The sequence below is a fragment of the Pan troglodytes genome, chromosome 6 (assembly GCF_028858775.2).
Source record: "Pan troglodytes isolate AG18354 chromosome 6, NHGRI_mPanTro3-v2.0_pri, whole genome shotgun sequence".
In the NCBI taxonomy this organism is placed as follows: domain Eukaryota; kingdom Metazoa; phylum Chordata; class Mammalia; order Primates; family Hominidae; genus Pan; species Pan troglodytes.
Genome location: NC_072404.2, coordinates 61,467,491 through 61,484,558, shown reverse-complemented (window position 1 = coordinate 61,484,558; position 17,068 = coordinate 61,467,491). Strand labels below are relative to the sequence as shown.

The following is a 17,068-nucleotide window of genomic DNA, read 5'->3' as shown; positions in this document are numbered from 1 at the left end:
TGGACAAGTAGAATTGTACAATATGTGATCTTTTGTGGCTTTTTTTCCCCTCTTAGCACAATGTTTTCAAAGTTCCTTTATGTCATAGTGTGTATCAGTATTTCATTTCTTCTGTGGCTGAATAATATTCCATGGTAGAGACACACTGCATTTTGTTTATCTGTTCATCAGTTGATGGACATTTGGGTTGTTTCCACGTATTGGCTATTATGAATAATGCTGCTATGAAGATTGCTGTATAAGTTTTTGTGTGGACATATATTTCTATTTCTCTGGGATATATGCCTAGGAGTGAAATTGTTGCATTATATGATGACTGTATGTTTAGCCTTTTGAGAAACTGCCAGTTTGTCTTCTAAAATAGCTACACCAGTTGGGTGTGATGGCTCACACCTGTAGTCCCAGCTACTCAGGAGGCTCAGTTGGGAGGATGGCTTGAGCCCACAAGTTCAAGATCAGCCTGGGCAAGATAGCAAGACCCTGTATTGATTAAAAAAAATCCAATTAAAATGACAAGAAAAGCGTGGTTACACGATTTTATGTTCCCACCAGTAATGTATGTGGGTTCCAATTCTTCCACATCTTCGCTGACTTTTTTTTTTTTTTTTTTTTTTTTTCTAGGCAGGGGCTTGCTCTGTCTCTCAGGCTGCAGCACAGTGACGCCATCACAGTTCACTGGAGCCTTGACCTCCCAGGCACAAGTGATTTTCTCATCTCAGCCTCCTGAGTAGCTGATAATTACAGGTGCATGCCACCATGCCTGGCTAATTTTTATATTTTTTTTGTAGTGATGGGGTTTTACCATGTTGCCCAGGCTGGTCTCTTACTCCTGGCCTCAAGTGATCTGCCCACCTCAGCCTCCCAAAGTTCTGGAATTACAGGCTAAGCCACTGTGCCCAGCCTTCACCAACATTTGTTATTATCTGTTTTTTTTTTCTTTATATCTTAAAGCAGTATAAGAACAAGTGTCTTCAATTATAGTAAACAAAAAATATAATCCCAGGGCATTGGGAGGGTGGGAGGGTGAGATAGGAAGATCTTTTGATGCCAGGAGTTTTTTTGTTTCTTTGTTTGTTTGTTGTTTGTTTGTTTTGAGGCAGTCTCACTTTGTCACCCTGGGTGGAATGCATGCAGTGACGCGATCTTGGCTCACTGCAACCTCCGCCTCCCAGGTTCAAGTGGTTCTCCTGCCTCAACCTCCCGAGTACCTGGGATTACAGGCCCATGCCACTACTGCCTGGCCAATTTTTGTATTTTTAGTAGAGATGGGGTTTCGCCACGTTGGCCAGGCTAGTCTGGAACTCCTGACCTCGGGTGATTTGCCTGCCTTGGCCTCCCAAAGTGCTGGGATTGCAGGCATGAGCCACCACGCCTGGCCTGATGCCAGGAGTTTTAGACCAGCCTGGGCAACCTAGCAAGACCTCGTCTCTACAGAATATTTAAAAATTAGCCAGATGTGGTGGTGGCTGCCTATAGTCTCTCTCTGTATTTTATTTATTTATTTATTTATTTTATTTTTTTACTTTTTGAGACATGGTCTGGCTCTGTCACCCAGGCTAGAGTGCAGTGGTGTGATTATGGCTCACTGCAGCCTGAAACTCCTGGGATCAAGTGATCAACCCTCCCACCTCATTCTACCAAGTAGTGGGGACCACAGGTGCATGCCACCTGGGTCTCGCTATGTTGCCCAGGCTGGTCTTGAGCTCCTGGCCTCAAGTGATCCTCTCACCTTGGCTTCCAAAAATGCAAGGATTACACGTATGAGCCACCATGCCTGGCCCCTACCCTGCCTATTGAGAACCAGAAGAATGATCCAAATTCTCCTTAGCTCAACTCAAGCCATTTCCCGATTGCTTCATCAGCAAGGAGCTGGTTATTGGGCTGTCCAGGCCTCCCAAGCAGCACAGAAATGAGGTGAGGGAGTTTTCCTGCTGCTCCACTCTGTGAGGAGTTGGAGGATGATGTTTACTCATTTGCAGAGAGAGATGCCTTGTAGCCACCTTAGGATGGAGGGGACCCTGATTCCAATGTCCTTTTTTTCTTTAGAAACAGGACCTTGCCCTGTCACTCAGGATGGAGTTCAGTGGTCCAATCATGGCTCACTGTAGCCTCAAACTCCCAGGCTCAAGCAATCCTACCACGATAGCCTTCCCAGTAGCTGGTAAGCACCATGACACTCAGTGAATTTTGTTTTTATTTTTTTGTAGAGATGGGGCCACACTATGTTGCCATGGCTGACCTTGAACTCCTGCACTCAAGGGATTTTCCTGCCTTGGCCTCCCAAAGTATTGGTATTACAGGCATGAGTCATTGTGCCCACTGTCTCTGGTTCTTAACCTTCTACCTCCCTCTTCCACTTTTAAAGAATGCTTGTAATTACATGGGCTCTCCTAGATACTCCAGGATAATCTTGTTTTAAGGTCAGCTGATGAGCAACATTAATTTTATCTGCACTCTTAATTCCCCCTTCCTATGTAATTGTGCTGTGTAACAGAGGACATGAGCAATTAGTTGGCAGGGTGGGGGGTTATTACTTTGTCCACCACAGTAACTTGTGCCAGGTACTGAGCTAAGCACTGGTGAATTAAGCATGAATAACACACACTCTGTAATCTCCATCCATTCATGGGAGGAGCACCTCACCTGCCATGCTCCTGAGAATCTGGGGAGTCAAGGAAGTCTTCCATGAGGAGGTGATGCCAAAGCGGACAAGTGACAGAGGAGCCAAAGCTAGCCAGGAAGAGAGTAGAGGTTTAAGGGGAAGCGTATTATAAGCACAGGATATCACCCACTTCAGAGACTCCCAGAGGAGATAGAGTGTGCATTCAAGGGGCAGATGAGGCTCAGCTGGACTCCATAGCAGGTGAAATGGAGAGGGGCAAGCAGTGAGGCTGCCTTGCAAGGCAGGGCAGAGCGGGGGCTGTTAAGGAGTTTGGACTTAATCCCCGAGGCAAGGAGAAGCGATGTAAATGGGGGAGTAACATGATGAGATTCATGCATTAGAGACATGGCTCAGGCTTCTGTAGAGAAGGCACCAGGGGGAGCAGATGGCTCAGTGGGTGTGCAGGAGACCTCTCACTGAGTTGAGGGAGAGGTTTTTAAAACAGAAGAAGTTTGAGTAATTTAAATGATGGTGGGAAGGCGCTAAAAGTAGGGGATAGGTTAAAGATACAGGAAAGTGGGAGGAAGAACTGACAAGTGAGGTTCCAGAGAGGGCAGGAGAAGAGATTCCCTTAGGGGGATTAACACTTTCTTTTCTTTTTCTTTCTAAGACAGGGTCTCACTCTGTCGCCCAGGCTGGAGTGCAGTGGCATGATCTTGGCTCACTGTAGTGTAGACTTCCCAGCCTCAAGGGATCCTCCCACCCCAGACTCCCAAGTAGCTGGAATTACAGGTGTGCACCACCACCACGCCTGGCTAATATTTTTCTTTTTTTTTGGTAGACATACAGTCTCACTGTGTTGCGCTGACAGGTCTCCAACTCCTGGCCTCAAGTGATCCTCCTGCCTAGGCTTCCCAGATTGCTGGGATTACAGGCATGAGCCAGAGTGCCTGGCCTCTGCTAGTTCTGTATTCTCTAGAGTTGTCTTTACTTTGTGCTAGTGTGTCCCTCGTTATGCTGATCCTCTGCTAAAATTAATACTTTTTTTTTTTTGAGATGGAGTTTCACTCTTGTTGCCCAGGCTGGATTGCCCAGGCTGGAGTGCAGTGGCGCTATCTTGGCTCACTGCAACCTCCGCCTTCCAGGTTCAAGCAATTCTCCTGCCTCAGCCTCCCGAGTAGCTGGGATTACAGGCATGTGCCACCATGCCCAGCTAATTTTGTATTTTTAGTAGAGATGGGGTTTCTCCATGTTGGTCAGGCTGGTCTTGAATTCCTGACCTCAGGTGATCCGCCTGCCTTGGCCTCCCAAGGTGCTGGGATTACAGGCATGAGCCATGGTGCCTGGCCAAAATTAATACTTTCTATATTAAATTTACATATATATATATTTTTTCTTTTTGATACCAGGTCTCACGCTGTCACTTAGGCTGGAGTACAGTGACACAACCTCTGCTCACTGCAGCCTCCACCTGCCAGGCTCAAGCAATTCTTCTGACTTAGCCTCCCGAGTAGCTGGGATTACAGGTAAGTGCCGCCACACCGAGCTAATTTCTGTGTTTTTTGTAGAGATGGGGTTTTGCCATGTTTCCCAGACTGGTCTCAAACTCCTGAGCTCAAAGCAATTCACCCACCTTGGCCTCCCAAAGTGCTGGGATTACAGGTGTGAGCCACCTTGCTCATTCTAGTTTAAACTTTTGAGTGGTTTGTGTCTCCTGATTGGACTCCTACAAATACAGAATTGATGGTAGGAAGGGTACCAGGAGAGAGACCCACACAGATGGGATTTGGGAATAGGTTTGGTTATCCAAGGAGCAGTGCTGAGCTCCTTGCTAATGGGATATGGGTTGCTGGTGATTTCCAGGAAGTGACCTCACAATGACTCAAGCTACCACTTACTGTTGATTGTGATGAAATACCAGGTGAAGGCCGGGTGCGGCAGCCTGTAATCCCAGCACTTTGGGAGGCCAAGGCGGGCGGATCACTAGGTCAGAAGATCGAGACCATCCTGGCTCGGTGAAACCCCGTCTCTACTAAAAATACACAAAATTAGCTGGGCATGGTGGCGGGCACCTATAGTCCCAGCTACTCGGGAGGCTGAGGCAGGAGAAAGGTGGGAGCCTGGGAGGTGGAGCTTGCAGCGAGCCGAGATCCTGTCACTGCCCTCCAGCCTGGGCAACAGAGTGAGACTCCGTCTCAAAAAAAAAAAAGAAATACCAGGTGAAGCATATGCCCTGCAAGCTTAGGGGTGCTACAGTTGACCACTGTAGCAGTAAAGATGACTGAAGAATGGCATGGGATGGATCCTTTCGAATGCACTTGAGCAGCAGTCTCCAACCACAGGGCCACAGAGCCAGAGGTGAGCAGCAGGCGAGTGAAGGGAAACTTCATCTGTATTTCTAGCCCCTCCCATCGCTTGCATGACCACCTGAGCTCCACATCCTGTCAGATCAGCAGCAGCATTAGATTCTCATAGGAGCACGAACCCTGTCGTGAAGTGTGCATGCGAGGGATCTAGGTTGTGCGCTCCTTACGAGAATCTGATGCCTGATGTTCTGTCACTGTCTCTCATCACCCCAGATGGACAGTCTAGTTGCAGGAAAACAAGCTCAGAGATCCCACTGATTCTACATTATAGTGAGTTGTAGAATTACTTCATTATATATTACAACATAATAGTAATGGAAATAAAGTGCACAATATTTGTAATGCACTTGAATCATCCTGAAATTATTCCCTCCACTCCCAGTCTGTGGAAAAATTGTCTTCCACACATTCACTCTGTTTTTTGGTAGAGACAAGGTCTTAATATATTGCCCAGACTGATCTCAAACTCCTGGCCTCAAGTAATATACCTCTCTCAGCCTCCCAAAGTGCTGAGATTACAGGCATAAGCCACCACCCTCAACCAAGACTGTTTCTTAAACCAAATAAAAATTAAGTGAGATTACTTGAGCCCAGGTGGTCGAGGCTGCAGTGAGCCCTGATTGCACCACTGCACTCCAGCCTAGGTGACAGAAAATAAAAAAATCAAATAAAAATAATGTCTCAAAAAATAAAATACAAATTAACCCTTTATGACATTCCCAGTAACTTTCCAAGTGTTCCCACAAGTCTTTGAATTTTGTTTAATTTTCACATACCATTTAAGACGTTTAAGAACTTATGTCTGTTTGTGTCATCCCTTTATTTCAAAAGAATGTATTTGTCACCTCCAGCTGGATCTACCATGAAAGACTTCTGAATCCAGGAAAAGAGACTGACTGGGTAACATGTTATTCAGGTACAAAAAGACTTGGACTATAACTCAAAAATGATCAAATAATAGTGCATGCATCAAATGCAATGGGAAGCTCTTTTGGAGGCTGAAAGAAGTTTCCAGTTAAGGTGACATTGAAGCTAAGTCCTGAAAGATGAGGAAGAGTTGTATGAGAGTGGGGAGGGAAGGGGGAGGTGGAGGAATGGGGAATGGGCTGGAATGGGATGGAGTGAGCTGTGCAGGCGGGGAAACCAGCACTGCACAGACCTGGACAATGAAGATGGCACATCTTGTTCAGGGAATGGTGAATTAAGTGTGGCAGGAATGCTTTGTGGAGACAGTAATTTGCTTGTATGGAATTTTTCCTGAGAGATCTCACTACAGTTTCTAATTTTTTGATGTTGTCATCCATCACTGTCCTTGTCAAATAGTTTGGAATAGGTATAATGATCACAATAACACCAAGCATAATATTTCATTAATTCTCACAGAATCACAGGTAGGTGCCACAGTTATCCCCATTTTACGAATGAAGTGATGAAGACTTAGCAATAATGAGTGATGTGCCCAAGCTCACCTGGATATTAAGACTGAGTCGAATGTTGGGTCTGGTCTGACTTTAATGCTTGCTTTGTTCATGAGCACCACGTATTGCCTCTCCTATGCAGTTAAGCAGGTAGACAGGTGAAAGAAAAGCCCGTGTCTGTCTCTGCTCACACACTTCCGACTGAATGTATGTATGGAGTTTCTACACCAAATTCTCCAGTGCTCTGGATATTAACTGGGTATCCCATGATTTTATTCTGACACTGCCTGGAGTTAGCACAGACCCCACAAGTTAGGGGCTCAGTCCCACGAGACCATCCTCACTTCAGATGCCAATGGCAAGTCCTAGGTTGTCACCTGTACTTTTGACCAACCTGTTACAAATCGGGGGTTCCCATAACTCCATTCTTGGGTTTAATTATTTGCTAGAACAGTTTACAGAACTCAGAAAAACAGTTTCTTTTCTTTTTTTCTGAGAGAGAGGGTCTTATTTTTTTGCCCAGGCTGGTGTGCAATGGTGCAGTCATAGCTCACTGCAGGCTTGACTGCCTGGGCTCCAGTGGTTCTCCCACCTCATCCTCCCTAGTAGCTGAGACTACATGCCTGCACCACCACATCTGGCTAATTTATTTTTTGTTTAGATGGGGTCTTGTTGTGTTGCCCAGGCTGGCCACAAATTCCTGGTCTCAAATGATCCTTCCACTTCTGCCTCTTAAAGTGCTAGGATTACAGATGTGAGCCACTGCATCTGGCCAGTTCATTTCAAAAGATACATTTCAGAAACAGCCAATGAAAGAGACGTACATGCTGGATGCAGTGGCTCACGCCTGTAATCTCAGAACTTTGGGAGGCCGAGGTGGGAGCATCGCTTAAACTGAGGAGTTTGAGACCAGCCTGGGCAACATGGTGAAAACCTGTCTCTACAAAAAATAAAAAAATAATAATAACCGGGTGTGGTGGTGTGCACCTAGAGTTTCAACTACTAGGGATGCTGAGGTGAGAGGACACCTTGAGCTGGGGACTGGGGAGGCTTAGGTTACAGTGAGCTGAGATTGTGCCACTCCACTCTAGCTTGGACTAAAGAGCCAGACCCTATCTCAAAAAAAAAGAAAGATGCCCAGGGCAAGGTAAGTTAGGAGGGGCACAGAGCTCCCATGCCCTCTGTTGAACATGCCACCCTCCCAGCATCTCCTGTGTTCAGCAACCCCAGAAGCTCTGCAAACCCTGTTCAGGGTGTTTATGGAGGCTTTATTATGCAAGCCTGATTGATAAAATCTTTGGCTGTTGGTGATTAAGGCAGTCTCCAGCCCCTCTTCCTCCTGGAGTTCAGTGCATGAGGCTGAAAGTTCCAAGCGTCTAATCATGTGGTTGCTTCCATTGGCAATCAGCCCTCCTCCTGAAGAAATCTAGGAGCTTGCAGTCACCCAGTCATCTCAACAACAAAATATTAAAACAAAAGATGTTCCTGTCACATCTATCACTGAGGTCTTTGTAAGAGCTTTAGAAGCTCTGTGCCAGGAACCAGGGACAGAGATGAAATATATATTTCTTTTCTTTTTTTTGAGACAGAATCTCCCTGTGTCATCCAGGCTGGAGTGCAGTGATGGTATCACAGCTCACTATAGCTTTGGCCTTCTGAGATCAAGCGATCCTCCCATCTCAACCTCCCAAGTAGCTAGGACTACACATGCATGTCACCCATGCCCAGCTCATTTTTGTAGAGTCGGAGTTTCACCATGTTGGCCAGATGGGGTCGTCTTTTGTTGCCCAGGCTGGCCACAAATTCCTGGGCTCAAGTGATCCTCCCACCTCATCCTTGTAGAGATGAGATTTAGTTATGTTGTCCAGGCTGATCTCAAACTCCTGGGCTAAATCGATTGTCTCACCTCAGCCTCTCAAGTAGCTGGGACTACAGGCGCATACCACCATGTTGGGCTAATATTTATTTTTATTTTTTTCTGGAGGTGGGGGTCTCACTATGTTGTTCATGCTAGTTTCAAACTTCGGGCCTCAAGTGTTCCTCCTGCCTTGACCTCCCAAAGTGTTGGGCTTCTGAGTGGGAGCCCCCATGCTCAGCAGTCACAAGGGTCTTTATAAAAGAAAGAGAGTAGGAGATTCAGAATTGGAGCAGGAGATGTGGTGATGAAAGCAGAGGTAAGAGAGGGAGATTTGAAGATGCTTCACTTCTGGCTTTGAAGATGGAGTCAGGGGCCATGATCCAAGGAATGGGGGTGGCTTCTAGAAGCTAGAAAAGCCAAGGGAACACTTTAGAGTCTCCAGAAGGAATGCAGCCCTGCTGACACCTTGACTTTAGCTTAATGGACCTAGTTTGGGTTTCTGGCCCCTAGAACTGTAAGATGGTAGATTTGTGGTGTTTTAAGCCACTAAATGTAGGAAACTGCAAACTATGTTGCAGCAGCAAGAAGAAATGAACATGAAGCCAGTCATGATGGCTCATGCCGGTAATCCCAGCACTTTAGGAATTTAGGCAGGAGGATCACTTGAGGCCAGGAGTTTAAGACCAGTCTGGGCAACATAGTAAGACCTTGTCTCTACAAAAAATGAAAAAACTGGCCAGGCATGGTGGCTCACGCCTGTAATTCCAGCACTTTGGGAGGCTGAAGCGGGCAGATTACCTGAGGTCAGGAGTTCGAGACCAGCCTGGCCAACATTGCGAAACCCCGGCTCTACTAAAAATACAAAAATTAGCTGGGCGTGGTGGCATGCACCTGTAATCCCAGCTACTTGGAAGGCTGAGGCAGGAGAATCACTTGAATCTGGGAGGTGGAGTTTGCAGTGAGCCGGGATCGCACCATTACACTACATCCTGGGCAAGAAGAGTGAAACTCTGTCTCAAAATAAAATAAAATAAAATACTAAAAAATTTAGCCAGGCATGATGGCGTGAACCTGGAGTCCCAGCTACTCAGGAGACTGAGGTGGGAGGATCGCTTGAGCCTGGAAATTTGAGGTTGCAGTGAGCTGTGATTGCACCACTGCACTCCAGCCTTGGTGACAGTGAGATCTTGAAAAAAAGAAAGAAGAAAGTAAAGAAAGAAGAAATGAGCATGGTGGGCATGGGGACAGATGGCAATGTTAAATAGAATGGTCAGGGGTGGCCTCCTAAGTGAAAATTGAGTAAAGACTTGAAGGAGGGGAAGGAGCTGGCCAAGGTGCTGAGGGAAGAGGCTCGTAGGCAGAAACAATAGAATAAAGTGTCTGAGGTGTGTCTGAGGCTCTGGAAGGAGGCCCATGGAGCAGACGGAGAGAGGGAGAGAATTAGGGGAGGGGGCCAGGGAGTTGCTGGGTGGGGATCAGTACAGATCACATAAGCCCTGGGAGGTTATTGCTGGGGCTTTGGCTTTTACTCTGACTCAGATGGGAACTGCGGGAAGGTTCTGAGCAGAGAGGCGACATGATCTGTCTCCCATTTTAAAAGTGTTCTCTGGCTGCTGAGTTGAGAAAGACTGTGGGAAGATGTGGGTAGAAGCATGGGGGCCAAGCTTTGGCAACATCCAGGCAGGAGATGATGGTTGTCCTGACCAGGGCCATGGTGGTGTTGAGAGATGGTCAGAGGGGAGAAGTAGGGGAGGAGGCCAGGGAGTTACTGGGTGGGGATCTTTAGTACATGTCGAAGACAGTCAACAGGATTTCCTGACAGACTGGATATGGGGTGTGAGAGAAGGCAGGGGTCAAGGTTGAGTTTGATTGTTACTGAAATTATTAAGTAATTTTAAAAAACACTACTGCCTTTCCCAATCCTACCAAGTATGGGATGCTAGATTAAAGAAATCTCTTCAGGCTCATTGCAGTGGCTCATGCCTGTAGTCCCAGCTGTTTGATAAGCAGAGGTGGGAGTATCTTTTAAGGGCAGGTGTTCAAGACCAGCCTGGACAACACAGCAAGATCTGCTCTTTACAAAAATATTTTTCAAAATGAAATAAACGTAGCTAGGCATGGTGATGTGTATTTGTAGTTTCAGCTACTCAAGAGGCTGAAGTGGGCAGATCTCTTGAGGTCAGGAGTTTGAGGCCAGCTTGGGCAACATAGCAAGACCCCTCACTCTACAAAAAAATTTAAAAAATAACCAGGCATGGTGGCACTCAACTGTACTACCAGCTGCTGGGGAGCTGAGGCAGGAAGATGGCTTGAGCCCAGGAAGTCGAGGCTGCAGTGAGCTGTAAGTGCACAGCTGCACTCCAGTCTGGGTGGCAGAGCAGGACCTGCCTCACAATACAAATAAAAATACAAGTAAAATAATGACATCTCAAGTCAGAGTCTTTTGGCTCTGCAGCCCTTGCAACCCCTCAGCCGTGCAGTGGGGTTTGCGTCTCTGGGAATGAGGAGACCCCTGCCCGGTGTCGTTGTCTGACTAATCAGTGTTTTAAAACATATATTAATCGGGGTGGGCATGGTGGCTCACACCTGTAATCCCAGCACTTAGGGAGACCCAGGCGGGTGGGTCACCTGAGGTCAAGAATTCAAGACCAGCTTTCTCTGGTCTTGAATTCTAAGAAAATACAATAATTAGCCGGACATGGTAGTGGGCGCCTGTAATCCCAGCTACCTGGGAGGCTGAGGTTGGAGAATCGCTTGAACCTGCGGGACGGAGGTTGCAATGAGCTGAGATTGCGCCACTTCACTCCAGCCTGGGCAAAAGAACAAGACTTTGTCTCAAAGAAAAAAACAAAAGTATTATATCAACATGTAATGGTTTTATTATTAATATGTGATGAATATTAAATATTTTTAAAATCTTGTATTATATCAACATGTAATGGCTTTATTAATATGTAATAAATAATATTTAAAAATTTTTGTCTTTCTAGTTTTAATATAATTATTTACAGAAAGAAATAGTCCTAGAGATCTTCAATAAAGTTAAAAAATGTAAAGGGACGTTAGACCCCAAAAGATTGAGAATTTCTAGTTTAGAAATATTCAGAGTAAGCCACATACAACTTGCTACTTGAACTATTTTTTTTCTTTGTTTTTTATTTTAGGAGATGGGGTCTCACCCTGTCGCCCAGGCTTGAGTACAGTAGTGCTATCACAGCTCACTGCAGCCTTGAACTCCTGGGCTAAGGATCCTCCTACCTGAGCCTCCTGAGTAGCTGGGACTGTAGGTATACATGACGATACTTGGCTAATTTTTAAATTGTTTTATAGACATGGGGTCTTACTTTGTTGGCCAGGCTGGTGTCAAACTCATGGCCTCAAGTGACCCTTCCACCCCTGCCTCCCATCCTAGAGGTATGTGCCACCACAAGGAGCACTTGTTCAATTTTCTAAAAAAAAAATTTCTAAAGTAAGGCTGTGGGATGATGGCAGGAAGATAAAAGAAAAACAGAAGAATAAGTTACAATGACTTATTCACACACTCTTTTGACAGCAAGAAGAACTTTTAGTATATACATTCCTTACAAACAAACAAAAGGCAGATAAACAATGTTGTATAGGAACTTCAACACACACTGTACAATATTCCCACTTTGCTGACATAAGTTATGGAAATTTCGTGGTTTACTTGAGTGTCGCTACCAGTATTTTGCTTCTCTGATCATTTTTATCAACTTCCTCATCTGTTAACTTCTCTCCAAGGTATGTCATATCATGACATACTGCCGCTGCACGAACATGGCCCGTGTCTTCCTATTAAACATGTAGAATGCTTTCCTAATTTCTCTTTTTACTCTCTTTGTGTTTTGCATTTTCCTTACTTTTATTGTCAGAAACTCCAGAAAGTCAATCGTACTAATTTATTACCATTTGCTTTATTAATTTATACTTTGCTTATATGGAATTTTGCCCAACAGACCTCATTACAATTTCTAACCTGTTTTATTTTGTTTTTTGTTTTTTTTTCTAAGACAGGGTCTCCCTCTGTTGTCCAAGGCTGGAGTGTAGTAGTGCTATCACAGCTGACTGCAGCCTCAACCTTCCAGGCTGAAGCGATCCTCCCATCTCAACCTCCCACGTGGCTGAGACTATAGGTGCTTGCCACTATGCCCAACTAATATTTGGAATTTCCGTATATGTGGATTCCAGAGGGGTGACAGCGAAACGTGAGTAAGCATGGATTTTGGTATATGCAGAGATGGGGGGCTGGAACTAATTCTGTATACTGAGGGACGACTGTATATGTTTTTACAATTACGCTGTAGGATACATACTGTTGCATAGCCTTGAAAATAATAATTTTTAATTGAGTGGAATAATAATAATATTGATAAACGTAGCAGCTGGCCAGGTGTGGTGGCTCACACTGGTAATCGCAACACTTTGGGAGGCTGAGGCAGGAGGATGGCTTGAGGCCAAGAGTTTGTGATAGGCCTTGGAAACAAAGGGAGTCACCATCCCTACAGAAAAATACATGAATTAGCCTAGGCTAATTCATGTGTGTGGTGGCATGTTCCTGTAGTCCCAGCTACTTGGGAGGCTGAGCTGGGAGGATCACTTGAGCCCAGGGAGGCTGAGACTGCAGTGAGTCATGATCAGGCCTCTGCACTCCAGCCTCAGTGACAGAGTGAGACCCTGTCTCAGAACAACAAAAAAGTAGCAGCTAACATCAACTGACCTTTTACCAGGTGCCTATTGATACCATAGTTTAATTTTTCTTATAACTGTTTCTTATTTCACTTACCAACTCTGTCTTCAGTTACTCCCCAGATTTTTACTGTGTTTGTACAGATGACCTTTTGTTGAGATTGAATTGTCTCCCCAGAAGTAAGATTACTGTGAGTCATGGTGAATGGACATTCTCCTTACCCTTGATGTAAATGGACAAGGTTTTGGGTGCCTCCCAGCTATAATCTTAGCACTTTGGGAGGCTAAGACAGGAGGATTGCTTGAGGCCAAGAGTTGGAGGAGGCAGTATGGCAGTATGGTGAGACCCTGTCTCTATTATTTTAAAAAATTGACAAGCTTTACCCTGGAAGGCTTATACACAATTTAAACACCCCTCATAGTATAAGAAAGTGCCCATTTCACTGCACCTTTGCCAGCACAGGGTATTATAATTTAGTAAGTCATTTTTTGTTTGATTATTTTAAATAGATAAAAGACCTCATATTACTTTACTTGTCACATGTCAACATCTTCCCTTAGCTTATTAGCTCTATTTCTTTTCTGTCTGTAAATGGTTGTTGTTGTTTTGTTCTTTGAGACAGGGTCTTGCTCTGTCACCAGGCTGGACTGTAGTGGCATAATCATGCCTCACTGCAGCCTTGACCTCCCAGGCTCAAACTTCAGCATTCCGAGTAGCTGGGACTACAAGTGTGCACCACCACTCCCAGCTAATTTTTTTCTTTTTTTGGATAGAGACAGGGTCTCACTGTGTTGCCCAGACCGGTCTCTAGCTCCTGGCCTTAAGCAGTCCTCTGCATTAGCTTCTCAAATTGCTGGAATTTCAGGCATGAGCCACCATGCCTGGCCTGGGCTAGTCCTATATTCTCTAGAGTTCTCTTTACTTTGTGCTAGCCAATCTCTCATTATGCTGTTCACCTGTTATAATGAATAATTCTCTGTATTAAATTTTACCACTTTAAACTTTTGAGCGGTTTATGCTTCCTGATTGGACTCTGACTAATATGTTAGGAAGGGTCCCAGGAGATAAACCCACACAGATGGGATTTGGGCATAGGTTTGGTTTCCCAGGGGGCAGTGCTGAGCTCTTTGCCAGTGGGAAATGGGATGCTGGTGATTTCCAGGAAGTGACCTCACAATGACTCAAGCTACCACTTACTGTTGATTGTGACGAAATGCCAGCTGAGGCACATGCCTTGGGAGCTAAGTGGTTGCTGCACTTGACCACTGTGAAGACTGGTGTGGGAAGGGTCGTTTTGGATGCACTTGAGCAGGGGTCCCCAACCCCTGAGCCATGGAGCCGTAAGGAGCCACACAGCAGGAGGTGAGTGGTGTCGAGTGAGGGAGTGAGGGAAGCTTTGTCTGTATTTACAGCCACTCCCCTTTGCTCACATTCCCGCCTGAGCTCCACCTTCTCAGATCAGCAGCAGCATTAGATTCTCATAGGAGAACGCACCCTGTTGTGAACCGTGCATGTGAGGGATCTAGGTTGTGCTGTCCTTATGAGAATCTAATACCTATTGATCTGTCACTTTCTCCCATCACGCTCAGGTGGGACCATCCAGTTGCAGGAAAACAAGCTTAACACACCCACTGATTCTACATTATGGTGAGTTCTATAATTATTTTATTATATATTACAGTGTAATAATGGAAATAAAGTGCCTAATAAATGTAATGTGCTTAAATCTTTTGGCCCAGCTCCTACCTCCCGGCAGCCTCTCCAGGCCCAGAACTTTCTCCAGTCAGCCTCGACAGACCAAGCTCATGACTCAAAATGGCCTATTTAGGCCCATACCCTACCTCACGGCAGTCTCCACAGATGAGGCTACTGCCTCACAACAGCCTCCACAGGCACAGCTCCACCGTTACAATGGCCTCTTTAGACCCAGCTCCTGCCTCCCAGCCTTCTCTCCAGGCCCTGAACTTTCTCAAGTCGACCTCTCCAGGCCCAGCTCTCCTGCATCTTGGCAGCCTCTCCAGGCCCAGCCTCTGCCTCCCGTCAGCCTCTACAGTCCCAACATCTGCCTCACAGCAGATTCTTCAGGCCCAGCATCTGCCTCACTGTGGACCACCCAAGCCAAGCTCCCAACCTTTCAGCAGCTTCTACACACCCAGCTCCTGCCACCCAGTGGCCTCTTTAGGCCAAGCTCATGCCTCACAAGGGCCTTTCCAGGCCCAACTTTTGTCTCATGGCAACCTTCCCTGGCCAGATTCCTGCCTGTCTCCCAGCAGCCTAGACAGGCCCAGGTCTTGCCTCACACTGGCCTGTCTGCATCCAGCTCTTGCCTCACGCTGGCCTCTCCAGGCCCAGTTCCTGTCCCAGGACGTCATCTCCAGGCCCAAAACTTCCTCAAGTCAGCCTCTCTAGTCCCAACTGCTGCCTCCTGGTGGCCTATGAAGGCCCAAAATCTCCTCAAGTTGACCTCTCCAGGCCCAGCTCCTGCCTCCTGTCAGCATCTACAGGCCCAACCTCTGCCTCATGGGGGCTTCTCCAGGCCCAGCTCTTCCTCTGGGCTGAGTCTACAGGCACAACTGCTGCCTCACAACAGCCTTTTTTGGCCCAGTTCCTGTCCAGCTCACAGCGGCCAATGTAGGCCCAAAACTTACTCAAGTCAAACTCTCCAGGCCCGCCTTCTGCTTCCCGGTGGCATGAACAGGCCCAGCTTTGACTTGAGAACAGCCTCTGCAGGCCCTGCTCTTGCCTCCCAGGGGCTTCTCCAGGCCCAGCTCTTGCCTCATGGCGGCTGCCCCAGGCCAAGTTTCTGCCTGCCTGCCAGCAGCCTCAACAGGCACAGCTCCTCCCTCACAGTGGCCCATTTAGGCCCAACTCATGACTGTCGGGCCATTTCCAGGCCTAGTGCCTGCCTCCTGGTTGACTCTTGAAGCCCAAAACTTCCTCAAATCAGCCTTTTGCCCAACTTCTGTCTACTGTCAGACTCTACAGGCCAGCCTCTGCCCCACAGTGGACCCTCCAGACCCAGATGATGTCTCACTGTGGCATCCTCAGGTGAAGCTCCTGCCTTTCGGCAGCCTCTACGGGCCCAGCTCCTGCCTTGCAATGGCCTCTTTAGGCCAAGCTCATGCCCCACGGCGACTTTTCCAGGCACAGCTTTTGCCTTTTGCAGCCTGTCCAGGCCCAGAATGTCCTTAACTCGGCATCTCCAGGACGAGCTCATCCTCCCAGTGCATCTACAGGCCCGTCTCCTGCCTCACAACAACCTCCTTTGGCCCAACTCCTGCTGAGCTGCTTGGCAGCCTCTGTAGGCCACAGAGTTCTTAAAGTAAAGCTTTCCAGGCCCACCTTCGGCCTCCCGGCAGCCTCAGCAATCAAACTATTCCCTCACTGCGGCCACTGAAAGCCAAGTTTCTCCCTGCCTCACGGCATCCTCTGAAAACTGAGCATTTGCCTCACGGTGGCCTCCCCAGGCCACGAATCTGCCTGCCTCCCAGGCAGCTGCTGCCTCACAGTGGTCTCTTTAGGCCCAGCTCATGCTAAAAGACGGACTCTCCAGGCACAGCTCTTGCCTCCTGGCAGGCTCTGCAGGCCCAAATTCTCCAAAAGTTGGCCTCTCCTAACTCAGCTCCTGCCTCATGTCGGCCTACACAGGCCCAGACTCTTACCACACAGTAGACCCTCCAGGCCCACCACTTGCCTGAGCATAGCCTCCTAAGGCCAAGCTCCTGCCTTTTGGCAGCTTCTACAGGCCCAGCTCCTGCCTCGCAATTGCCTTTGTAGGCCAAGATCATGCCGCGAAGTGGCCTTTCCTAGCCTAACTTTTGCTTTTTGACGCATACTCCAGTCCCAAAACTTCCTCCAGTCAGCCGGTCCAGGCCAAGCTCTTCCTCCCAAAGGCTTCTGCAGGCCAAAATCATCCTGAAGTCACCCTCTGCAGGCCCAGCTCCTGCCTCCAAGTGCTGTGTAGGCCAAGCTAATGCCTCACAGCACACTTTCCAGGCTGAGCGTTTCCTTTTGTGCATCCTCTCCAAGCCCTGAACTTACTCCAGTTGGCCTCTCCAGACCAAGCTCTCCCTCCCAGTGGCCTCTACAGGCCAAAACTGTCCTCAAGTCAGCCTC

At 47.2% G+C, this 17,068-nt stretch overlaps 1 protein-coding gene across 2 annotated transcripts; it reads left to right on the top strand.

Moving 5' to 3' along the window:
- The first annotated feature begins 4,970 nt into the window (after positions 1 to 4,970).
- Positions 4,971 to 16,966, top strand: LOC104007227 (putative uncharacterized protein FLJ44672). 2 transcript variants are annotated; one of them, XM_054687557.2, is made up of 5 exons: positions 4,971 to 5,884; positions 11,409 to 11,531; positions 12,280 to 12,470; positions 14,542 to 14,599; positions 14,692 to 16,966. In XM_054687557.2, the coding sequence occupies exons 4-5, from the start codon at positions 14,597 to 14,599 to the stop codon at positions 15,874 to 15,876; spliced, it is 1,188 nt and encodes a 395-aa protein (XP_054543532.1). In that variant the 5' UTR covers positions 4,971 to 5,884; positions 11,409 to 11,531; positions 12,280 to 12,470; positions 14,542 to 14,596; the 3' UTR covers positions 15,877 to 16,966. The 2 variants fall into 2 exon arrangements, with proteins under 2 accessions (XP_054543532.1, XP_016812998.3); XM_016957509.4 differs by lacking the exons at positions 4,971 to 5,884; positions 11,409 to 11,531; positions 12,280 to 12,470 and adding an exon at positions 12,481 to 14,314.
- The last annotated feature ends 102 nt before the right edge of the window (positions 16,967 to 17,068 follow it).